Source organism: Eschscholzia californica, unplaced genomic scaffold (assembly GCF_041429995.1).
Source record: "Eschscholzia californica isolate CP2 unplaced genomic scaffold, dmEscCali1.0.p SCAF_1, whole genome shotgun sequence".
NCBI classification, from domain to species: Eukaryota; Viridiplantae; Streptophyta; class Magnoliopsida; order Ranunculales; family Papaveraceae; genus Eschscholzia; species Eschscholzia californica.
In genome coordinates, this window is record NW_028238198.1 from 31,149,040 (window position 1) to 31,174,585 (window position 25,546).

Sequence of the window (25,546 nt, forward strand, 5' to 3'; positions counted from 1 at the left end):
AAGATATTTGTTACGTATTTGTGACAGTACTTACAAGTATTGTGGCGGTAACTTGCCAAACATTCAACCTTCAACAACAAAAAAATTCAATAAAATCATGACAGAAGTCTAATATTATATATAATTTAAGTTCATCGACATAAACTCGTAAATAAAAACCCAAAATAGTCTACCTTCGACGAAAACGAAGAAGCAAGTTACGACAAGTCGACAACACAAACATTACCAGCTTCTTAATGTTCAAAGACTTGTAAAAGAGTGGAGAAGATATGTCACTGATTTTTTTCAAACATAGCTGTCGATCAAGGATTTCCTCATCTCGTCGACAATGGCACTAGGCTGGGCTTCCCTCAACTTAAAAACACTTTCAATGACAGAGAGCTCAGTTGCTGTAGTATCTGACCCACAAAATGCTGTCCAGTCGTTGACAGTCATACCAGCTCCAATAACTTCACTACCTCTGTTCACAGTTCCTGCAACTAGAGGTACTTGAAGAAGAGTTGATAGTTCATCCAAGTCTTCAATGGAGGTATGGGGATGAACCTGATAAGAAAAATGAGTGTCAAAATCTATCTCTCCATTACCAAGGAGAACAGGATGGTACGGGAAAAAAACACAAGATTCTTACCAATCCACCTCTGTTAGAGAAGTTACAGTAACTGCCCACAAGTATGTTTCCGGCAATTGTCTGCCTGAAAACTTCAACGCCAAGGACATCGGCTATAATTTCCTCAGTGTCCTGTTAACAAGGAAAACATAAGTAGACATATACGTTTCTGCCAAAATAAACTTCTGCTCAAGAGATGTATTATACTTACCCTGTCGAGATCAGTATGAGTTAGGGCAACATGATCATTACATGCAATACAATTTCCAAGTGCAGATAGTCGCTCGTCAATTCGCTGAACAACAACTTGATCAGGTAAACTGTTCCTCAAGTGTTGAAGCTCTATAAGGGAAACACAAAGAAGGGCTCAAAATTATAAATGAAAGATCAAAGAACAAAAAAGGGGCCTAAAAACAATAAAAAAAAAACATTATCACAGGCTCACAGCAACTTGAAGTAAAATATCAAACACAAAATCAACAGTACACACTTAACAATCTACTTTAACGGAGCTTGGACCTCACAAACCTCCGCATTAGCACATTCCAGTTCTTATAATCGAGAAATAGCCTATTTTAGCATCAATCTGAAATCAGTATAACTTAATTTTTCTTCACTTACCTTGGTCCGTAGTAGTGTGTGGCACGAGAAGTCCATTCTTGTTTCCTGCCATATAAAGACATTATCAAAATCAAGCAATATATCTAAAACAACTCGCGAGTTTCAAACCCGATTAATCACAAAGAACTCACCGGCACAAAGACGCCCAATAATCCGAGTACCCCCAATAGATGTTTTAACCACAGGGATAACATCCGCTAACTCAGACTCGAATGTACTACAAAAAGGAAAACAAAATCAACCCCACCAAAATCCCACTTACATAAATAGACCGAATCAAGTAATTTCAAATCCTACTAACCTATAGAAGTTTTCTGAACCCCCAATAGCAACTAAACAATATGCATTAGTCAACTTCGAAAATACCCCAACTTCACAAGAGTTCTCAAACTGAAGACCTACACCGATTTGATATAACCAGATACAATAAATAACATAGAACTAGCACTATATCATAGTGACATATAATCAAATATAGTTTATACCGAATGAACATAAATGAGCTTAAAACAAATAATATTAGAATTAAGAACTTACGAGTTGCCATAGTTTATATCAAAAACAACACAAATTCAATCAGATTCCAACTAAATAACCTGCATCCATAAATTTAATCATAATAAAAACTCTAAACATCAAAAACTCTGAATATATCAATTATTAGAACACAATATAGCATAATAACAACTGAAAACGTAATCAATAAGAACTTAAAGATTAGTAAAGCAAGAGTATAAAACCCTAGATAGAAAATTACAGGTACCTTCAGAGTTCTTTAGGGTTTTGCGGAATCGCTCTTAAAGAAAGAAGAAGAAGAGAATGAATGGAGGACTGAAAAAGGTGAAAACTTTTGTTTGGGATACAATGGTTAGGTCAAAAGTCGTGAATATCTCTTCGGAGGTATTATTTGTCTCGTTCTCAGCCGTTAGATCTGAGAAGAACTAAAAGAGTTAGATCATATTAATCGTTGATTATTATAGTGTTGTCCTCGTTTAGTCGGTGGGATATAGGCCGCCGTATAGGTTTTTTTTTTTTTTTAGTTGAAAGGCCGTATAGGGAGGGGGTTGAGACTGAAAACTCAAAAGAAAGAGCAACAAGTTGAGCCCGAATGGCCGAAATACTACTAGCGGCCGAGGGTTTGTTTGACTCGAACATTGACCCGAGCGCTCCGTAAGAAACCAACTCAAAAAGAAGGAATTACTTTTGTAAGAAGTATAAGTAATTGTAGAAGATCAATGGATGAATTGAACGAAAGATTTATCAAGTAGTGAAGGTTCCAAATTAAGATAGAGGACGATAAAAATATATATTACTTGACATTTATTAGTTAGAGGATTATTTAGAGATAATTACAAAAAAAAAACTCTTGAAATGGACGACGTTAAAATAGCTTTCAATCTAAATCATTGAAATAGAAAAGGACTTTATTATAATAATGAAAGGTGCTTAAACAAAATCCATGATTAAAAAATGATGTTTATCACAGTCAGCACACATCCTTTCTGTTTTATTATATAGATTTATGGGTTAATGTTATTTTGGCCAGTAATTCGTGACTAATTCATCGTTTTGGTCCGTACAAGTGGCTGACAGTTCGATTTCGCTTTCAAGGACAAAAAAATTCAAATATTTCGGAACCACCCTTGGGGGACAAAATAGAATTAATACCAAAGTTTTTATAAAACATAAACGCGGATGAGAAATAGAGAACAGAAAAAAAAAAAAAAAAAAAAAAAAAAAAAAAAAAAAAAAAAAAAAAAGCAGAGAAAAGGAAGAAGAAGAAGAGAGAGAAAAGAAGAACAAGAGAGAAATGAAGAAGATGAAGAAAAAAATTGGGTTAGGTCGTCGATCGAAATTTTGTCGGTCTCCGCCGGAAGTGAAGCGGATGAGAAATAGAGAGATGAGGTGCCTTTTTTATAAAAAAAAAATTGGACTTATTTTTATTTGACCTCCAAGGGTAGTTTCGGAAAAAGATAAAAAAAAATTGGCCCTTGAGGGCCAAAACGGCTAGTCGCTCACAAATCGGGATCAAATCGAAATTAACCCAATATTTATTAACTCATTATTTGATGTTTAAATGTTTCATGTACAATGCGGTATGAAAAAAATGTAGTTGTCGTGTATTTCGAACTGGTCGGGTCTAAGACGTCTCAAGCGTATTCGGATCGACTGATCCGTTTGACCTAGAGAGGTCTCCAAATGTCTTGTCCGACCCAAAAAAAAAAGTAAGACAATAAAAAATGAACTCATAAGTTTAAGAAAAAAAAGTTACAAATACAAACTTCTTTGACCAAGACCAGTACAAAAGCTTATACAAGGTGACGGGCTATGTGGTCCATATGCTAGCCATAAAGTCCGGATTCTCTGGTCCTTGTGCTAACAAGAAAACCCCCCATGTCAAGTTGGACGGTGGACATTTCATGGTTTAGGTGTCACTCAACTAAAATAAGTTGAACCAAGTCATATAACACATACATAATTAGTATTTCATGTGAAGAAGAGAGAGAGAGAGAGCCGGGCGGAGCGATTTCCTCCCTGGTGGCGCCGCCTCCGGTGGCAGTTACCGTCGACGAAATTGGTAAAACCGCTCCTTTCTCTTTCATTATCTCTAGATAATATAGATCTCTATTCTTCTTCTTCTTCCTCTTAATCTCTCTCTATCTCTTCATTGGTACACTTGATCTTAGATCTCATTTCTTCCCTTTCTCACAATCACATTCAAATCCTTATTCTTTTCTCTGCAACAACAATTTCAACAAAAACAATGGATCTTAGTTGAAGGTTCATAGTTCCAACATGGTGATCTACTAGGGTTTTGTTTATGGTTTCCAGGAAGGATATAAAACTATGAGAAATCATAATTCGGATATGAAGAATCTATCCGAATCAATCTACAATGGAGGGTATGGATTAGGTTTATAAAAACATTCTAATCACGATTGTGATTCGTGAAGAGGAAAATATGAACTTTGATAATGGTTTGTATTTGATTAACAATAAAGATATGTGTTGAAAGAACAAGGAATCGCGTTCATCAGTAACAAAGAAGAAAGAATTGACTCGTAGAGACTTGCTGAGTTAATTATGTCTTCTGGTGATGACGGTGGTTTTTTCTATGGTGACGCCGGTGTTTCGGTGACGGTTTTCCAGCGACAATGGCGGGTTTTCGGCGAAAACGAGGGGGATGTATTTAGTATTTTCTTAATTTGTTTTTTCTGTTATTTTGGTGACCTTTAGGGTCTTTTCATCCGTGATCTATAGGATCCTTTCATTTTCGACCTTTAGGGTCATTTTCTTGAGTCTTGTCTAGTCCAATTTCTTTCTCATCATGAGGCACTTTGCATTTAAAGGTATGCAACTCTCATGATGTTTGAAGAGAGAAATAATTATGACCATCCATGTAACAATTGTGATTCAATCACGTATGAATGAATATGGTTCGCTTGGTTTCACAAAGAAAAAAAATAAAAAAAAATAAAAAAGAAAAATTAAATCTCAAAAATTAGGACTTTTTTGCTTTTCTTTTCCAAAGTCTTGGAAACTTGGTTTTATGCATGAAGAAAGAGTATGAACAAGAGCGGGAGTAAAATCACAGAAACAAATGAGAGAGAAGATAAGTCAAATACAAAGAAAACGAACAAGGAAGAAAAGAAGACTAGGAGAGAGAAGATAAGTGAGTAAACAACGTTAAGGGCAAGGCGGGTGCCAATACATTTTCCGAAGCTAATAGATTTTCGAATTCTGAGACCGCCTGTGAATAACCCCGACCTCTAATAGCATTTTGATGAGGTTCTTTTAAAGATGCACCTAAATTGAAGAATTGGTGGTCCTTGGAGAATTTAGTAATAACTCTGTTGTCCCTTTCTCTGAATTAGGTGGATGGTTGATTTTAGGGTGTGTTTGATATCTCCTATTTCCATGGAAATAAAAGAATTTTCATGGAATTAGGTATTTCCACCGTTTGATACGAAGTATAATTCCATGGCTTTAATTCCCTAGGGAATCTATTTCCATGAAATAACGCACTTTTAATTCCTTGCTCCACCCTAGGAATTAGTTTATGTGGAAAATAAAAAATCAAAATAAAAATATTTTAATATATTCGGATACTTGAAACCTAATATTTATCTCCATATATATTCTAAATGACACTTTACCCATAAAATTTAGCAAAATCAACTTTTATTTATACATTTGCTAAATGACATTTTTGCCCTTCTTATCAAATGACATGTTTACGAAGTTGTTAAAATGACATTTTGGCTTTATATAGCAAAAATTACATTTTTACCCTTTTATTATACCAAAATTGACATATTACCCTTATGTTAAAATGTCATTTTTACCCTCGTATAAATCAAAGTGACATTTCTACCCTTATGTGGTCTGAATGACATTCTTATCTTTATCTTGTAAAAATGGCATGTCTGCACTTTTACTTTGAAATGACACAAAGTTAAATAATTTTACAACATAGGTGCAAAAATATAATTTTGAAAAGATAAGGGTAAAAATGTAATTTAGACAGCATAAGGACGAAAATGTAATTTTGGAAATATAAAAGAAAAAAAATGTCATTTTGACTACATAAGGAGTAACTAGAAACTCTTAATTGAATATTATATTCGTAGAAGTTAGTTGTCAACCAAATAACAGAGTTCGTAATTCCACGAAATAATAAATGACTATCAAACGAAAGAACTCTTATTTCCACAGAATAAATTCCGTGGAAGACTTTCCATGGAACTCTCTTATTTCCATGGAATTATTTCTCTGATATCAAACACAACCTTATCCGGACTGATATGAAATTTTTAAAAGGTATCAAATTGTAACCCTAAATCCAAAACCCAAAACCGTACTTCACATTTCCTACCTCTTCTTCCTCTCCTCACATCAGTGATCAGTCCGTGTTAGATCTAAATAAGGTGCATTCATCAAACTTCCCCGAATTCGTAAAAGATATACAGTTTCGGATTTAAGCACGTAGGATGTCCCAATTTGATAGCTACATCTAATTTCATTTTTCAACTCTATTTGTCCAAACAATCCCCCAACTGTAGGCCAAAGATAACTTGTGAGTTATATTGAAATCCATTAAAAACGCAAAATGTACTATCATTTACTGAGGAAAATGTCTCAATAAAAACTATTTGATTTAGAATTCGTTCAGAAAATATTAATTTATACTTGTATAATTACATAATATTGGTATGGAAGATTCAGTTTGAATTTGAGGATGGGTATAAAATATAAATGTACTACCCACCCTATTTTAAGCTAGGAATGGGAGACGTGAAAATGACAAGCCTTAGAGAAGGAATCCCATATCTTGAATTTAGTTTCCTCATATCAAATGTCATTTTAATGAGTGGAAGGCAACATCATATGTGAAACAATCATGCCCGACCCTTCAAAATTGGAAAACAAAATGGACCAAATTCTTTCTCTCAAAGTTACTTTCTTTATTTTATAACTCCATATTATATTATAAGAGCATCTCCAATTCAAAACTAAAAGAAATTTAATCTTCCTGTGTCTATAAAGATTATTCTTTCTTAGACGATACAATTGAGATCATAAATTCTAAAGATATCTCTAATGCAATACTCTCAAACTTAACAATTGCTTAAGTGTTGTTTCCTAGATAGGTAATTCTATTTTTAATATTGAGTGGGCGGTTGAGATCTCTCGAGAGAATTCATAAATATTAAGTTTCTCTTGAGACATCTTAGAATTAAATGTTGCCGCGTTATCTTAAGGTCCAGATTGAATTTTGTATTAGATAAACTCAAAAATTTCTGTATCCCACTTAATTTTTTTTAATCTGAATTTTGCACTGGAGATTCTCTAATACTAATAGTAATGCAATTGGTTGGGTTATGGATGAGATCTGGAAATTCCATCGTGCAACCTCGTACAACATTATGTCTTCAAAACTAATGTAAAACTCAACAATTTGTTAAAGATTTGATAGGTCTCAACGAATAAAGTGTCAATATTTGTCAAGATGTCAATATGAGTATATATTGGGTGTTATTGATCAATGATGACTATCATTCCAATGAATCATTTTCTCCTGCAACACATCCTCTCGTGGACCTACTCTCTCTGATTTCTTCCTCGTTGTACCTCTCTCCCCCTTCTCTCGAAAAGACGATAGAGATTCCTTCCTCTTAACTAAAGCAAGACGAAGGGCTTTTCTTCGTCATCTTATCTTCTCTTCTAACTTAAAATTGTTCACTATTACTTTTTCCTAAAGCTTTTTTAAGTATCCTGAGAGTTATTACATTTTCTAAAGTTCTTTTAATATGATATAGGCACATCGTGAATAGATACATGCACTAAATGAGTATGATATTTACTTTAAAAGTCATATAAAGACTCTTAAGATCATCTTAAGGTCACAGAGGTTTACTCCTTTCACTTTGTTTATAACCATACACACAAGTATATAAACGAAGGATTTAACTTCCACCATGAATCAAACCTATAACCTACAAATGTTGGGATCAAAACACAAACAATTATAGAAGCCGTTGTTAGCAGTTTTTAGTTGTTACCAAACAATTTAACTTGTATTTAGCTGACTTGGATAAATTTTATATAAAATCTTAAATATCTATTCTTATTAAGTCCATCAACCATATACCCTATTACTTGCACAGTTTTGTTTATAATTGGTACTTCATAATTTTTGGGTAATGTCTTTTTTTTTTATAAAAGATTAGGCAAATGTGACATTATGCAATATAACATTAAAGTATGAGATGAGAATTGGATGAGCACAAACATATACATCATCTTAAATGATTAAAGCCCCCTTCAAACTTATCCAAAAGGTCGTGCACCCTTTTTATATTATCTTTACTTTATGTAGTGCTCCTAATTACATGTGATAAATTTTATAGACAAACTAGTTCTACAAAGACTCGAACTCGAAACTCATAGACTAAGGTGTCGTTTGGCAACCAAAAGTAAAAGTATTTTTACTTGTAGTAGAAATTCTTTTGCTTTAAAAAAGTAAAAAAGTTTCAAAAACATATTTGACAAAAATGTTACTTACAAGCAAAAAAGTCAACAAGTTAGTTTGGTAACTCAATTTACTTTTGATAATTTTATTTTTCTTTCTCATAGAGATACTTGATTTTAATTGAATTTATTTATGATTTCCACGATTACTCTTGTATAGAAAGTAGTGGTGATATTGGTGGTAGTAGTGGTGCCATGAAGGTATGGTTATAGGGTGTGGTGGTGGTGGTGGTGGTGGTGGTAGAGAAGTATGATGGTGGCAGCCAGGGGCAGATCTATGTGTAGACTAACCCAGGCTACAACCTGGGTTAGTTCTTTAAAGTGTCGACGGACCAAAAGATAAACAGTTGGAGGAATTAGCTTGGTGGTAGATGCCAAACCCTTCCGTCCATGGGGACAAGAGTTCGAATCTGCTTGGCGCTTTTAATTTTCCTGCTCAGTTTGAGTCTGAGAAGGTTAATTTGCCTTTTGGCCCTCAAGTCATAACGGAATCCAGATTTTAATCCTAATTTGGAACAAACTACCATCTTGGCACTCAAGTGTGTCTTGGATTCCTTTTTGACCCATCTTTTTCTTTTTCGATTTTGTGCTTATTGTGTTATATTTTAATTTTGTTGTTATTACATTTTTTTTGCCTTTCACCTTATCCTTCTCTCACCTATACTATATATTTATCTCCTTTTTCGTCTTTCGCTCCTTCTTTTTTTTCCCTAAGGTGTTACATCGAAAGAAAGGGTTCGCCTACAATATATTTCTCTTTGTATTTGTCCATTGATGACTTGATGTTTGTTTATCGTTTCATGGCCATGATTTATGAATTATGATTTTTAGTTTCTTATGAGTTAGAGTCATGAATCTTAGATAATTATTTCAAATCTAGTCGACGACTAATTGTAGGTTGACATTGTTTATTGGTTCATATTTAGTTATTTGATTGTTGATTGATACTGGATGATGTTCGATCCATGTTTAAAAAGTTTTTTAGTGAGAAAATTTACATAAATGTGAAATGCATTGTTAAGAATGTATTATTATCACTAGAATTTACCTTTAAATAGCATTTTTACATGTATTACATGCATCACAGGTAAAAACTTCATTTTATTGATTTTCCGATTAAAAAAATTGACTTAAGTGAACTTAAAGTTTAGCCCTGTCTGAATCGAAATCCTAACTCCGCCCCTGGTGGAAATGACGGTGGTGGAGGTATGACGATGGTGGTGGTGGAAGTATGGTGGTGGTGATGGTGGAAATGCGGTGGTGGTGGTGGTGTATGGTGGTGGTCGTGGTACGAACTACGAAGGTGGTGGTTAAGGTGTGGTGGTGGTGGTTGAGGTAGGGTGGTGGGGGAGGTGCAATGCTTGTTGTGGTGGTGGTGAGGGTAGAATGGTATGGTAGAAGTTTAGTTGTGGTAGTGGAGCGGAGATAGACAAAAAAAATCGTCAAGTAAAATTCATGCATGTCTAAAAAACTAGTTACTTTATTTTGAAGACAAAAGTTAAAAATTTTAACTTCAAAAGAAAGTCAAATTTTAACTTGAATGAAGTCGGTAATTTTTGCGCACCAAACTAACTTTTTAACTTTTCTACTTAAATAAGCAAAAAAGTACAGTAACTTATTTTAGGCCTCATTTGGGTACACACATCGCTTATATTATGAGCTTTTTTATAAGTCCATAAATAAAAGAGCTTTTTAAAAATCTGTTTAAATCGTTTGGTATGCTACATAAGAAGTGTTTTTGTATCTTAAAAAGCTAGGAAATGACATTTGGTAAAAAAAAAAAAGGTAAACTTCGTATTGTAGTTATTAAACAATATGCTTATATCATTATATTAGTAACAAAAAATATATATATATATATATTTAAAATAAAATAAAATAATAGATATTTTTTAGTTTTCATAAACACATAAAGATCAAAATTTGAATCTTATGTAGTGGTGATAGACTCAACAGTGTGGACGTGTTATGGTGGTGCTTAATGGTGGCGGAGTTATGGTAATGATGTTGGTTGTAGAATAGAGGGGGTGTTGGTGGTTAGGGGGTAAAGTTGTAATGCCTATAGTGAAATGGTATTGGGGAGGTGGTATAGTGTGGTGGTGGAGTGGTCGATTTGTGGCGACGATGGTGAAGTGGTTGTGGTGGTGGTGGAGTTGCACCGAAGGTGAAGTTACGTCGGAGGTCGTGAAGTCGCGGGGGAAATGGTGAAGCGTCCGTGATGGTGGTAGAGTGGTGGCGAAGGTGGTGGAGTGGTTGTAAAAAAAAAGTGATGGTTGTGGAATAGTTGTGGTGGTGGTGGAGTTGCGGCGAAAGTGGTGGTGATGGAGTTGCGCCGGAGGTGGCATGGAAGTGGTGAAGTGTTAGTGATGGTGGTGGAATGGTGGCAGAGGTGGTGGGGTGATGGTTAGAGGTGGTGGAGTGATTGTGGTGGCAGAGGTGGCGGGGTGGTTGTGATGGTGGTGGATGTTTATTGATGGTGACAAAAAAAAATTATTTATTTTATTTTCATAGCTAGCTTTTAATAAGCAGCTATAAAAAAGCTACAAAATTGTGGCTTCTGCTTTTTGGGGAAAATGGGTTTTTCTAGCTTAAAATAAGTTACAACTTTTTTGAACCAAACGCGTAAAGTTTTTAATAAGCGCTTAAAATATGTTAAAAACTGACTTTTAGCTTTTTTTTAAGCTGAACCAGTGTTGTCAAACGACACCTAAAGTAGGAGATGTAAATCATTGGACCAAAAGTTCATTTTTTTTAGTTAAAGTTTGTTTGAAAGTGTAATGAAGCAGAAAAGCAGTATTGGATAGCAATAAGTTTAAAAAGGAAAGAAAGAAAGAAAAGAAATGGTGTTCCTTAAATATAGTTTTAATGAATGGAACTAATAATACCCAAAGAATGACTTGACGAAAGAGCCATGAAAGATCCTCTCCTCAACCTCAACCGTCTTCTTCCCTTTTATTAGATCCCCCTCCCTTTCACCTCCCTCTTTCTCAGCTGTGTCTGGTAAGATCCCTTTCTCTCTCTCTCTCTCTAACTTACTTTTGAAAATTCCATCTGTAATCAACGCTTTCCTTTTCTGTCACGGGATTTATAGGTTTGAAATGTTTCTTTGACCATCTAAAATACCTACCCATCATTTGTATCTTCTTGTTTAAGTTAGGGTTTTGTTCTTGATTACTAGTACTTTGTATTCTTGTTAATTCTTTGGTTCATAAATCTTCTTCATCATCTTTTCCTTTAATGAGGAAAAGATTATACTAGTCTCTCTCTTTGTGTGTGTTTTGTGATTTTATTTGTTTCATGGGCAATTCATGCCGTGGATCTTTTGGAGGCAAAATCATAGAAGGCCATAATAACGAGCCTATAGATCAATTGACTTCAAAACGAAATTCTTCTCAGCGTTCAAACCCCCCTTCTGATTATTCTCCTACTAGTTTGAATACCCAACAATTGATTTCTGAAGAATTTGCTCAAGAAAACCCTAAAAAACAACATAATTTGTCTATGCTTAGCCCAGGAAAAGATAACATGAAGAGAGGAACTGAAAATCATGCTTATTATGTATTGGGTCATAAAACTTCAAATATTCGAGATCTTTACACGTTAGGACGAAAATTGGGGCAAGGTCAATTTGGTACAACTTATTTGTGTGTTGAGAATTCCACTGGCAAAGAATATGCGTGCAAATCGATATCGAAAAGGAAGTTGATTTCTAAAGAAGATGTTGAAGATGTTAGGAGAGAGATTCAGATAATGCACCATCTTTCTGGTCATACTCACATTGTTTCGATCAAAGGTGCTTATGAAGATCAGTTATATGTTCATATTGTGATGGAGTTGTGTGCCGGTGGTGAATTGTTCGATCGGATTATTCAGAGAGGGCATTATAGTGAGAGAAAGGCGGCTGAGTTGACAAAGATTATCGTCGGTGTTGTTGAGGCTTGTCATTCACTTGGGGTTATGCATAGAGATTTAAAGCCCGAAAACTTTTTGCTGGTTAACAAGGCCGATGATTTCTCTCTCAAGGCTATTGATTTTGGGCTGTCCGTTTTTTTCAAACCAGGTATAAACATAATATTCATATCTTATTTAGAGAAACTGTATAAACATGCATATCATAATTATTGATTACTCCCATTAAAGCTAGGTAATTAGAGATTTACCATTTATGTCTTGAATAATTACTTACCTTTTTTGTGCTTATATAACTCTAATTCGGGTTTGTTCTTCAGGCCAGGTTTTCACTGATGTTGTTGGAAGCCCATACTATGTTGCTCCAGAGGTACTAAAAAAACACTATGGGCCAGAAGCTGATGTATGGACAGCCGGTGTAATACTATATATATTGCTGAGTGGTGTACCACCATTTTGGGCAGGTAAACTTAGAACATGACTCTTCTTTCACTTATTCTGGGATTTGCAAAATAATGAGATTTGGTGGTCAATGGTATTGAAGATATTGGTTTGTTTTGACTTCAGAAACACAACAAGGGATATTCGACGCAGTACTGAAGGGAGATATTGACTTTGACTCTGACCCATGGCCTGTAATCTCAGACAGCGCTAAGGATCTTATCCGCAAGATGCTTTGTTCTCAGCCTCAAGAACGCTTGACTGCACATCAAGTATTATGTATGTCATTCGAGTCCCTTACTTGTCTACCGCCAGCTTTTGAGTTAGGGCTCTCAATTACTTTTTGAAATTTAGCGGAACAAGATGTGAAGTTAGTCTGAGTTATAGTGATTTCAGTTGGTAGTCTGCTCTGACATTTATTTTAATCTCAGGCCATCCTTGGATATGTGAAAATGGAGTTGCTCCTGATCGTTCATTAGATCCAGCTGTTCTTTCTCGGCTCAAACAATTCTCTGCCATGAATAAGTTGAAGAAGATGGCGTTACGGGTGAGTACATGCCTCTATGTAGTTAATACCGGCCTTGACCACTTACAGAGGAGGTCCGTAGACAATACAATTATGATATGTAAAAAGTACACCAAATTGCTAATTTACTAGTATATGTGAAGTGCGGGTTCTTAAGAGACTAATACAAAATGGGATAAGAATGATAAGATGAGAAGTCTCTTCCTGCATAATGCACTATTTGCTGGATATATTTTACTTTTTGCACATATTCTTTAAACTAAAAGGAAAATATCAGTCACCTTCAAGAATAAGTCGTATTGAATTCATGATTTTGTCTCATCTCTGTGTTATCAGGTAATAGCTGAAAGTTTGTCAGAGGAAGAGATTGCTGGACTGAAGGAGATGTTCAAGTCAATGGACACTGACAACAGCGGTGCAATTACATTTGATGAACTAAAAGCTGGTTTGAAGAGATACGGCTCTAACTTGAAGGAGTGGGAGATTCGTGATCTCATGGATGCTGTAAGCTTATCCTTTTATCTCAAGTTCTCAACATATATTGTATTCTCTTGTGCTTAAGTTTCATGGTTGTTGATAGTCACACAAATTCTGGAAGCAAAAAGTTTCCGTGTTTTCTCAAAGCTTTACATCTTAATTGCATACTCTAGGAATTCTTTTCATTCAATAACCTTTTCTTTCAACAACTTCCTTTCTACAAATAATGAAACTATGCTTAGAAAAGGGGATGGATTCATTTAACTTAACAAACAAAATGGCTACATGTATTAAGAGATTGTTTTGTTAACTATTTCTCATCCTGGAAGAAGACATCTTGGTCTGAATGTCTGATTAGGGTTTTCGTGCTAGTGATTTTCATGCTTTTAGTTTGGTGACCAAGCGTTTTATATTTCAGGCTGATGTGGACAACAGTGGGACAATTGACTACGGGGAATTTATTGCCGCAACTGTTCATCTTAACAAGCTAGAACGTGAGGAACATCTGGTTGCAGCATTTGCGTACTTCGACAAAGATGGAAGTGGTTATATTACAGTCGATGAGCTCCAGCAAGCTTGTGCTGAACATAACATGGTTGATGTTTTCATCGAAGACATCATTAAAGAAGTTGATCAAGATAATGTAAGTAACGATCGTTAAAGCTTGTAACTTGCGTAATTCTCACAACTTGATTACCTATCATGGATTTTTTTCGACTTGCCGGAACAACATAAGCCTTGACCATTTATCAAGGCTCTGGTGGTGTTTTATTTTCCTTGTATCCGAATTGGAGAATCGATTCAGGGGCACAATAGTCGTTTGAGGTTATTTCAGACAATGGGCTTTTAGTTCAGACTTAATTTATGTCTAGCTCTATTGGTACTAAAATCACCAGACTTGGCCATTCAGGCAAGTAAGGCACACACGCTAGATGGAAAAACAGTCTGAAATATAATTCGGAGTTAATTTACATCTCGAGCCAGATTTCCGATCTGAATTTGAAAACAAGACACTACCCTCTATTTTGTTTCACCAAGCCTCAACTTTTTGTTGGCTATATGGTATTTCAGGATGGAAGGATCGACTATGGTGAGTTTGTTGCTATGATGACGAAGGGAAATGCAGGAATAGGAAGGAGGACCATGAGAAACAGTTTGAATATGAGCATGAGAGATTCACAAGGAGCTCACTAATCTTTCAAGTTTCATCGGACATTCTTTTACTTGTACAGGTATTCTTAATTCATGTGGTTGAGAATGTAACCTTTGCTTTGTTATGATTAAAATACACTCTTGTGATATTAGCTGTATTACTTGTCTCGAGTTCCACTTTTAAAGTGCTTTCTGATGTGTGATTTGAAGCTTCAAAGTTCGACTCTCTCGATGTAATTGTGCTTATTTTGTTTTGGGGTAAATTAGGTGATAACAATGTGAAACAAATCCAGATTATGTATTTAGCTTCACCTCGCACTCTTATAGTTGAAAAGAAGGAGTTCCAATTATGTGATCAGCTACAAAAACAAGAAGCTCTCGTTCTACCTTATGGCCTTATCTGCCAGTCGGTTTTCCAGATATAAAACACCTAATTTATTACTCTTGTTTAGAAACTCTTGGATTCGCATTAACTCCATAAATGAAGCATTCATATATGAGAAAATTAAAAGAGAACATCTTTCTATGATTCTATTTGTATTTTTTTTTTAACAAGGATGATTGATCATTAACCAGGTTGTTTTGTAAATTTTTTTCGAACTTAATTTGAGAAGGTATCCCTTCAAATCAAACATTATAGGGTTCATTAGAGCAAAGTTGTTTTCTCCTGATGTTCTATCTTAATCTTGATAGAGGTTTTTGTTGTTCTTCCTGACTAAAAAAAGCGAGGCACGCGGTACTGTAAGTTTATGCCATAATACAAAAAGAAATAGAAGAGAAAGATTGACATGAAACGATCTTGCTAGTGTTTATTTGGTAGTTAGTAGTACCGAGTCCACCCCGAAGTCCTGATATCATCTACATCCCACCGAAGTCATGATGATATCATCTACGTCGTACCACTCATTGTGGACATTCAACCAAGGGGCTGGCAGGCTAGTCTAGCCGTGAGCAGGGCGGGAATGGGCTTCCTCGAGCCACCTTGGTCACAACATAAGGGCCACCAATTTTAGCATAATAGAACGGAGCCAACTCACGGGCTTCCTCGAGCCACCTTGCTCACAACATAAGGGACACCAATTTTAGCACAATAGAACGGAGCCACCTAACAAAACGAACCTCTCACGGGCTTCATCGAGCAACCTTGCTCACAACATAAGGGCCACCAAATTTAGCATAATAGAACTGAGTGACTTAGCAAAAGAAACCTCTTGGGCTGCAAGTGGAAAAAAGCAGGCATTGGTCGGCTCACAACCAACTAAAAAAGCCATCCCACCAGACAGAATGGTCCGTCACGAGTAGTCTGTTGTCGAGCCAATTGGTCAGAGACTAATATTTGCTGATCATGATTAGGTTTCAAGCTATTTCTTCTTTAGCAACAAGATTGAGAGCTTAGATCTAGGGTTGGAAAAAAGTTGGAAAATCTGAAATTCGTCATGGACAACTCAGTCAGTTGGAGCATATGAACACTCGAGACTTAGAGATGGGTTTAACCAGAAACCCGACTGGTACGTTGAAATAAGTGGGTTGAACTCGAGTTTTGAAGTGGTACTTGGTGTCTCGTCCAATCCCTACCCATTTGTACCTAACACGACCGATGGTCTCCAATTGCTAATTAGCAGAACCTCTATTACACGTTTTTACACGTTTTTATGCGGTTAATGAAAAGATCTATACTCTAAGTTAAAAGTAGATAGAAATCTTTATAATTCTAACCTAAAATTATGCCCGAAGTGAAAAAAATCTTAAACCTTTTGGGTTCAAGATAGGTCGCTTTGACCCAAGATTAGTCAAAAATGTGCTCTAATTTGTATCACATGGGTTCATATGAAAAGCCGAAGGATTAATTCAATTACCCCATTGCGAGTCCTAGTGAGCGAGCCGAGAGGGAGAAACAGATACTCCTAGATATAGAGAGAGAGAGAGAGAGAAAGTTAAGAGATAGAGAGAGAAAATTAGAGATGGCATTCATGAGAGGAGAACCATTGGTGGCGAAGTTGGCTGCTCTTGCGAAGTACGGTGTTCTTCCCGGTGCCATGATCGCTGCTATGATTTACTCTCCACAACAAGAACCTAACAAGAAAGATCAATCCAAATAGTTTTTATCTTTCTCCTTTTAGGTAGGATTCACCTTAATCTCTCTAATTCCTCATTTAGGGTTAATGTTTCCGATTTGCCAAGTACCTATTTGTTTTAATTCAGATTCGTTCATTATATATTCTGATTTTAATTCTTAATATTAAGTCTTAAATCTAGAACCTAAGAAATCGATATCTTGAAATTGAATGTCTTTTTTTAAAAGCTCTAAAGCCTGAGCAAAAATCCAGAGATGGGGAATTTCATCTGTTAATTAGAGAAGCAAAACCCCAAGTGTTTCTGTTTCACATACCCAAAATTGAAATGAATATACTGGTCTTTGGTCGTAATTTGAAGTGAAATGTTGAATTGGTTAATTGAGGTAGCCTGAACTGTAAGAACTGTTTCATCTGAGAATCTACTAGTATAATACTTAGTATTCAACCAAATTTAGAATTCAAAAATATAACGATTATGATTAACGAATAATGAATAATGCAATTACTAGATTTGGTTTTATTCTACATTTAGGATTGTTTTTCAACTCACCCATTTGTTTTTTGGTGGGTTTGTGTTTTACTAATTTACAAGCAAAGTTTGAAATTCGGTAGATGCGTACGCCTCACCCGCTTCCACGCGAGGTGATCCATTTTCGCCTCGAATTGTACACATCTACTCAAAATAACATTAAACACTCGAGCCTTTATATTATTGCACCAAAGTGAACAAGTATATTATCTTATATTTTTACATAAATGTGGTATCCTTACTTTTTCTAGAAGAATTATCATACTCCTTCTGCGTAACGAGGCATACAACCTAGGTGGCGCTTTGCTTTGTCGGAGCAAACCGCCTTGAGACGGAAAAAGTATTTGGTTGATGATTTGTCACGTCGAAACCCAATTATCCTAACTTCTGTTTTTGGTTGATGACTTGACGAGAACATATTCTTTCATCCCATCTCCAATTCAACTAGAAAAATTTCTTGTGTAATCAAAAAAATAATTTTGGTAATTTCATACTGTAATTAGTTGCTTTGTTGTTAGTGCAATGTTATAATTTATGTTTGATAGACTGCACGGGTGTTAAACCATTGGACCAAGCGTTCAACAAGTAATTCCATAAAAAATTATCCTTAAAATGCCTACTTCCGTTTCCACCCATATAAGTTGATTGGAAAATTTGTTATCGATAGATAAAATTGTGAGCGAAGTCAATTCAAGAGGTTTGTTGTAGCCAATGTTTTAAAAAATGTTCCAGGCGTACGTGTCGAGGCGAGGCGGCAACTTGATGCATCGAGGTGTTTGTTTTTGACCCGAGAATAAAACGTGTGCATTTGAAGTCACTTGGCATTTTTGAGTTGGTGGACAGCCTAATATCATTAACATTTTTGTTTATTAAACGCTTTGCCTTTTGAGAGCAAATTGCCTTCAAGCGTACAAATGTAATATTGATTGTATTTAAACATGTCTAATTGGGTATATTTTGCTGCAGAAACTTTTGACTGATCGAGACACATTAAGAGTGCTTGGCCTTCAACAAAAGGTCTCTTATTTGCAATAAAACCCTCAGGTGCTAGTTCTTTTTCCCTGTATCTGTAATGTGGAAGTAGAACCCTTCAGTTATTAAATGTTTGAGCTTGACTCTTTGTTGTTTTGAATAATATGTAAGTGCTAACTTTATCTTTAAATGACTTCGAACATGAAGATCTGAATGAAACTGGTGGTTGGGTTTTGCTTAGACCTAAATGTTATTCTAAGAGGGGAGTGTTAGAAGTGTCCCTTTTCCTCATACTCCGTCCCTAAAATTTGCCTTGACGGGGGCGCCATTAACACTTCCGGACACCCATGAAACTTTCCATCCACAAAAAACTGAACAAACCCTAAACTGGGTATATATATAAGAGACACATTGTAATAAGATTTTGCATATAATGATAGCATACATGGATCATAATCATCATATACACTTTTGCTAGTCTCATCATGCCATCCTTTCTATAAATAGATAATGAATCATGATGGACATCACATCCATGTATTTTAACTTTACATGTATCCATCCTACATGCATGATAAGAGCTCAGAATATGACATCAATCAGCTACCTTCCATTCAATGTCAACAATCAACATATCACATTCCATCTCACTCTCTCTCTCTCTCTCTATATATATGTGAGAGAAGATGAGTGACTCCACCAGTAAGTCCTTTAATAGGCTAAAACTGCTATAGATTTTCCAATTCATTTCATCCAACAGTACATCCTTATTTACAGCAACAGTCACTTAGGTATTAGATTCTAATATGCTTTTGTATTTCTAGATATATTAGACATTCAAAGGTCCAGATTCTCCTGGATATCTGATGAGTGAAGGGGTATCAAACATCATATGAAAACCAGTAGTCCTGTTAAAAGCAACTGAAGTAGACATCTCATGACCCATATCTTCTGCTGCTGCTGCTGCTGCTGCAACTGTAGTAGTAGTAGCAGAATAACCCCCCAAAACATCATAATCCATCATCTCAAAAGACCCAATGTTTTGGCATTGATTTTGATGAAGATTATGAAATTTATTCACCCAACCCAAGTTATTAGCATCTAGTTGTTGTTCAAAATAGGATAAGTTAGTTTCTGGCTTAAACTGTTTAGAAATAGTTTCTTCTTTCAGAATGTTATCTTGATGTGAAATAAGACTTTTAAATATGATAGAAGATGGAGATGACATGTCTGTACTAATTGTGTTAAATGATGAATTGAATGGTTGTTGATGAAAATACATAGGTAGATTGTCATTTCTGTTAATTAGGGTTTCAAGGTTTGCCGAGTACTCTTGGTTGTTTGAGAGTGGGTCTTGTTGATGGTTTTGTATTGATGGTGGTTGTGACTCTAACAGTGGTGGTAAAGAAGTAGAATACTGATATGATGATGATGATGAAGAAACTTCAAGAAGGTAATTGTGAGCTTGGAGAAATGGGTTTTTCTTCTCTCCTGTTACTGCCTTGTGTACTATTCTACAAATTACCCATTCTTCCTGCTAAACAAACAAAACCCATGAAGTCAACAGTTAGATTAACAAAGAGAGAATGAATGAGTTTAGAGAGAGAGAGAAAGAGTTTAGAGATGGGTATTATTACATTAGAGGCATGGCGATAGGAGAAATCACCATCTAGACGATATTCATGCATGACCCATTTAGTCTTCTCACCACGAGGAGCTCTTCCTTTATAGAAAACTAGGGTTTTCTTCATACCAAGTAAACCTCCATTAGAAGCACTGTAAACTTCTCTGTCTTTACCAGTTGCTTTCCAATACCCAGCTTCTGTTGCTCTATTTGTTCTTAATCCAGTTGGGTATTTTCTATCTCTCAAACTGAAGAAATACCATTCCCTCTCTCCCATCTTAGCTATGTCTATGAAACAAAAAAAAACAGTAAAGAGTTGTCAGGAAGTTGAGTACTACATGAAATGAGAAAATGCAGGAAGGAAATTTACTATGAAAATGACAGAAAAGAATGGGTAAGGAAGTAAGTGATAACTCTGAATTGATAGGACTGTATGTTAAAATGGTAAAAAACAAACTTTGATGCTCAAACAAAAGTAGAGAGAAAGGAAAGAGATGGGATGGGGGTACACCCACCTGGTAGCTCCCAAGGCTCACATCTATTAAGATCAACTTCTGCAATTTCAATACCACAAAAACTTCCATTAAAGACTTTTGAAGCTAAATAAAATGTTATAAGTTCTTCATCAGTTGGATGAAACCTAAAACCAGGAGGTAAACCTTTCTCATTAATATCATCTAAATGAACTTCACTTAAAACATCTCCTCCAATACTTGTTAATATCATCTTAGTTAAAGATATACTAGTATTTTAGAGTGAGAAAGTGATGAGTTTGGGGTGAGGTAAAAAGGTGAAAATGAATGGGTATTTATATAAGAAACAGTGGATGAAATCTGAAGGAAAATCTAAGAGAAAGAGAAGACAGATTTGGTTTACATTAAATGCTATAGAAGGAGCACCTGAGAGTGTGAGGACCCCAAACAGAGTAAAAGATAAAAAAATAGATTAGGGGAGTAGTTAATGCAGAAGATAGTTGCAGAGATTTATGCGTGCGTGTGTGAGTATGTTTCTAATAGGAGTTGTTACAAAATTGAGTCAGGTTCTTTTCTAGAGAGAGAAACTCATAAACATCCAAGAGATCCATCATATTATAATAAAAAATAAATTAGATGTCACATTTGTTTGTAAGGATGTCAATCTATAAAATCTATCAAGAGATACCAATCTTGGTTTGTGATCCTTGCTTGTGTATGTTAATACGTTTTGTTATTAGCATACACGGAATGGGTTGATATCTAATTTGATTTACGATCTTAGAAACTGCTTTGAAGGCTTTTTGACCCGACCCATTTAGCCTATAATTGCCCTCATCTTATTAGAACGCTTATCAACGTAAAGGGTGTACATGTATTTTTGAATTTAGAAAGAGATGGGGTAAGGTGAGGTATGTTTGCTATTGGGCAGCTCTAGTAAACCGAACCATATAAATCTCTTGAGTTTTATGTGTTTGTTTATCTTTTTTACTGTTTTTCTTGGTTGCTCGTCATAACACTTTTTCATCGAATTTTAAACAATTTTAGTTTTAACAAACACATTTATGTCAAATACATATACATGTGTATATATCTTGTCAGTTCTATACACATAGCACATCCGCATTATAATAATCTTTCACAAGTTTTTTTACTTATAGGGGAAAATCAGTCGACTTCATTCTGATTGTGGCATTCCTCCTAATTCAATGTGTACAATTCTATGAATTGCGAAAAGTTCCATTACAAGAATAGCATATGATCATACTAAATTTCTTCATCTTTACGTGTAATTGTAAACAATTACAATTAGTTGCTTTAAATACACTAGTATATAGTCATACAAATATAGTATGAATTCCTACTTCAATAAAGCTTTAATATATTACTTGTGTGTATATGGGTAGTTTCACAATTTGAAAAACTAGAGCTTGGAGATGATTGGAGTGGGTCTACTATTCCTAATCTGACATGAAACAACCCACCACATTCTGTATTGACATAGCTATTAAAGACTTGGTACCTGTCCAAATAATTTAGGCCATAATTTTGTTCATTTTTAATGAGGGTGGGTTTCATAGGCCTGAGAAGAGAGGGGTATAGATGGGGGGATGGGAGGTTGCAGGAGAAATAAAATTCAATGCTCTAAAAGAGACTGTCAACCGTACAAACAAAGAAAAATGGGCAGATTCTCACCTTGTTCACTTGTTTAACTTTTAGGCCCTACCTTGTCAAGATTGAGGGTGGTAAAAGATGGATGGAGTCTCATGGATACGCGAAGAAGTCGGAATCACCTAATGAGAACAAATAATAATCGTTGCAAAGTAATAATAGATGCAACCATACTAGCACAAATGGTTGAAATCCTATCAGAATTCTGAAGTTAAGTGTGTTTGGGTGAGAGTAGTACTAAGATGATCTTAAGCTCTTCTCTTTTGGCGGAAAGTATCACTCTTAACTCGATTTAGTATACGGGCTCAATCTAGTATCCGGGAGGCTTCGAGCAATACCCGAAATCGGATTTCAAGTTCCTGAGGGTACTGTGGATTTTTGATCTAACATACTGATTTTTCTCCATGACGAGGTTTATGCCTCCAATCTCCCAACTATAGTGACCTACATAGAGAATTAGAAGCGGAAAAAATCTTCAAGGGTTAGCTATCCTTTTGGTAATCAACCACATTTTGTGGTACACCGACAAAGTCTCTCTTGCCACACCAATGGGCCTTGCCTATGGCATGCCAACACGGGCCATGACGCACGTTGTCATGGCTAGTTGATCACACCAAGACGGGTCTAGTGACATTGCCCTGACTTCACAACTCCATTAATACTGTATGTTTCAAGCTAATTATGCAACCAATATTCAAGATTGTATTACGTAGGCTTAAGTAAGCATATTATTATGATATATATTCGGTTATGAGTAATCAATGTGACTAAACACAACATCAACTTAGAAAGTATCAAATCCAGAGACTGAGTGAGTGAAGGGATAGGCCATTCTCTCTCACACACACTCTTGATAGGATATTAGGTAAGTCTATTACCTTTATAGGGTATAGAGCATATTTTATTCCTAGTGGGTTTGGATCATATATGCCTAGAAAGAGATTTGGAGTAAGTTACTTCTTAGGGTGAAACTTTTTCCGTGACACTGTTTTACAATACTTATGAGTTATGACTACGCTTGATGTAAATAATAAGTTTGTCAATTAGGGCGAAACTTTTTTTTTTTTTTTTTTTTTTTTTTTTGTTGTTGTTGCAACTATTTTAGGGTGAAACTAGAGAGTTGTTTTTGTTTTACTTTTGTTTAATTATAGACTTATTTTTATAAATTTACTTTTGCTTTTTTTTAACGTTTTCTCTTATTGTTTTTTTTGTTTGCATTTTTTATATTTCCCAAAAGATTCTTTTTAGTATTTTTCTGTTGCTTCTCCCCAACTAAATACAAATAGTTGTTTGTCACTACCAACATATAAGTGTTTGTTTCTATTACTATTTTCTTTTTTTTTTTTGAAATATTTTGTATTGTGAAAATAATTTGTTATGTTCATTCTTGAACGTTTTTTTTTTCAGGTAAATTACGGACTGTTACTCACTAATTATTTTTACAATACGATTTCTCATAAAAAAAAAAATACTCACCTTCTTTTTAGATAAACAAACACAATATGTGTAAAAAAAACACACACATATTTATTTATGCCAAATAGTCTTTTAGATTCGATCGTTTGTATATTTATCCAAATTATACGACAATTGTTTGAACCAATCAATAATATGTTTAAACCAAACCAAATTTTAAAAGAAAATTAGAATCTGTGCAATATGTATTTTACTCGTGTAATTCTGTATTTTGTTAATAAAAAGAACCTTAAGTTTTACCAATTCAATGTTGATATAGTGTCATTAACAATTGCCACAAACACCACAAATATTCAAAAAGTGTGGCTAAAGATGACAAAAGGAATGACTGATTTGGAGATGTAGGTAGGGGATATAGATATCTACTAGGTAGAGAGGGTTTTCTTGTTTGTGTGAACGTCTTTCATCACTCTATTCAGAATTACAGCTACAAAATACTACCTAGGTAGACTTACGTACTATTCCATCGTTTCTTTTCTTTTCTTTTCTTTTCTCTCTGTCCCCATCCTCGAGATTTGCGTTATATGGAGATTGAGTTTTGGAATTTCGAGAACCAGCACAGAGGTGACGTGCAATTCCAACACCAGCCGTAATAGCATGTATTATCAGCCGGGAGTGGATAAAAGCACCTGAAAATTGCTGTTAGCACATGGGGGACGAGATATCCGTTGACTCCAAACGTATGTTGGCACTCGGGTATAAAAGTCTCAGATTGACTCGTCCGAAATTCAAAGAAAATTTTCGTACTCGAATAGTCCAAAAAGTTTCACAATGACTAGTCAGAGAGCTTTCAGATTGGTCGGTCCGAAATTTGGTCTATGGTTTCAGACTGATCAGTCTGAAATTAGTCTCAGATTGACCAATCTGAGAAGATTGTTAATGGTGGTTTCGGATCATGAGTTAAGAACTAACGTTCTTTCTCTCTCTAAATCCTCATTACATATCAAGGTGAAATCAAAGTTCTTTCTATAGTTGTCTTACTCTATTTCTTTCGCTAAAATAAGGTTGTTCTCCCTCTAACTCTTTATTATAGATTAATGATGATAATTTTAGAAACAAAGTTCTTCAATGATAACATGATGACTGTGATATGAAGGAGAGGAAGAAGAGACGATGAAGATGCATCACGAAATGTGACAAGAGTTCGAAGAAGAAAAAGAAAAAAATAATAATAAGGGGGTTGGGGGCACACTGGGTGCCACCGTAATAGGCACCCAGTCCGTACTGAATGCTTACAGGCACTCGGCGGATAGCAATTCGTCCAGGTGCTTTTAGCTAGGGGTGGACATCGGTTGGATACCCGACTTTTTGGGTCAATCCAAAGTCCAAACCGAAGGGTTCGGTTTTTTCAAATCTAAATCTGAACCAATCTGTTCATGGTTTGGTTCGGTTACCAATCTGAACTATGCATGAACGGTTTAGATCGGTTGGATAACCATACCACCTGTGACATTTTACCATATATAAAATTTCGCACTTTCGACTTAAAAACGTGGAATTAACTTAACTATTGAATTAAGCTACAATTTTCCACGCCATTTACTTTCTGTTATACCTACATTAAGTTACAATATCAACAAACATGGAACTAACTTAAGTATTAAATCTGAGCCATCCATCATTCCCATCATATATATTTATATATATATATATATATATATATATATATATAATACATCAAAAATAAGAATAAATGATTTGGTTCGGTTTCTTCGGTTATCCGTCGACCAAATCTATAAACCGATCCAAAACACTCGGTTTTGCCATTATAACATCCGAACTAATCCGGAATACTATTGGATCGGTATCCAAACCGTTCAAAGTCGTTTGGATCGGATTGGATTGGTCGGTTCGGATACTAAATGAACACCCATACTTTTAGCTACTCCCTTTTCAGCCTTCACGCTAGAGGGAAAAACGGGATTGAAAGGAGGGGAGCAAATTGTAGATGTGTCACTTTG

General features: G+C 35.3%; 3 protein-coding genes and 1 long non-coding RNA gene across 6 annotated transcripts; 2 read left to right on the forward strand and 2 right to left on the reverse strand.

Moving 5' to 3' along the window:
* Positions 1 to 98: 98 nt before the first annotated feature.
* On the reverse strand, positions 99 to 2,326 carry LOC147566044 (eukaryotic translation initiation factor 6-2-like). Its single transcript, XM_086652526.1, has 8 exons — positions 1,992 to 2,326; positions 1,766 to 1,824; positions 1,530 to 1,626; positions 1,360 to 1,445; positions 1,229 to 1,273; positions 819 to 949; positions 629 to 739; positions 99 to 543 (listed from the first exon to the last, which is right to left on the reverse strand). Exons 2-8 carry the CDS (start codon positions 1,773 to 1,775, stop codon positions 286 to 288), a joined length of 738 nt encoding a protein of 245 aa, XP_086508652.1. The 5' UTR covers positions 1,776 to 1,824; positions 1,992 to 2,326; the 3' UTR covers positions 99 to 285.
* Positions 2,327 to 10,819: 8,493 nt separating this feature from the next.
* Positions 10,820 to 15,066, forward strand: LOC147566045 (calcium-dependent protein kinase 4). Of its 2 annotated transcripts, XM_086652531.1 has the most exons (8): positions 11,089 to 11,260; positions 11,770 to 12,320; positions 12,490 to 12,633; positions 12,737 to 12,889; positions 13,042 to 13,157; positions 13,473 to 13,640; positions 14,032 to 14,256; positions 14,685 to 15,066. In XM_086652531.1, exons 2-8 carry the CDS (start codon positions 11,786 to 11,788, stop codon positions 14,805 to 14,807), a joined length of 1,464 nt encoding a protein of 487 aa, XP_086508657.1. In that variant the 5' UTR covers positions 11,089 to 11,260; positions 11,770 to 11,785; the 3' UTR covers positions 14,808 to 15,066. The 2 variants fall into 2 exon arrangements, with proteins under 2 accessions (XP_086508656.1, XP_086508657.1); XM_086652530.1 differs by having other exon boundaries at positions 10,820 to 12,320.
* Positions 15,067 to 16,575: 1,509 nt separating this feature from the next.
* On the forward strand, positions 16,576 to 18,581 carry LOC147566046 (uncharacterized). The gene is made up of 2 exons (XR_015230355.1): positions 16,576 to 16,885; positions 18,336 to 18,581. It is a non-coding gene; the product is annotated as an uncharacterized LOC147566046 (long non-coding RNA).
* A 477-nt stretch (positions 18,582 to 19,058) lies between these two features.
* Positions 19,059 to 20,900, reverse strand: LOC147566047 (uncharacterized). Of its 2 annotated transcripts, none has more exons than XM_086652534.1 (3): positions 20,481 to 20,900; positions 19,979 to 20,253; positions 19,059 to 19,875 (listed from the first exon to the last, which is right to left on the reverse strand). In XM_086652534.1, the coding sequence occupies exons 1-3, from the start codon at positions 20,689 to 20,691 to the stop codon at positions 19,171 to 19,173; spliced, it is 1,191 nt and encodes a 396-aa protein (XP_086508660.1). In that variant the 5' UTR covers positions 20,692 to 20,900; the 3' UTR covers positions 19,059 to 19,170. The 2 variants fall into 2 exon arrangements, with proteins under 2 accessions (XP_086508660.1, XP_086508658.1); XM_086652532.1 differs by having other exon boundaries at positions 19,059 to 19,878.
* Positions 20,901 to 25,546: the final 4,646 nt, after the last annotated feature.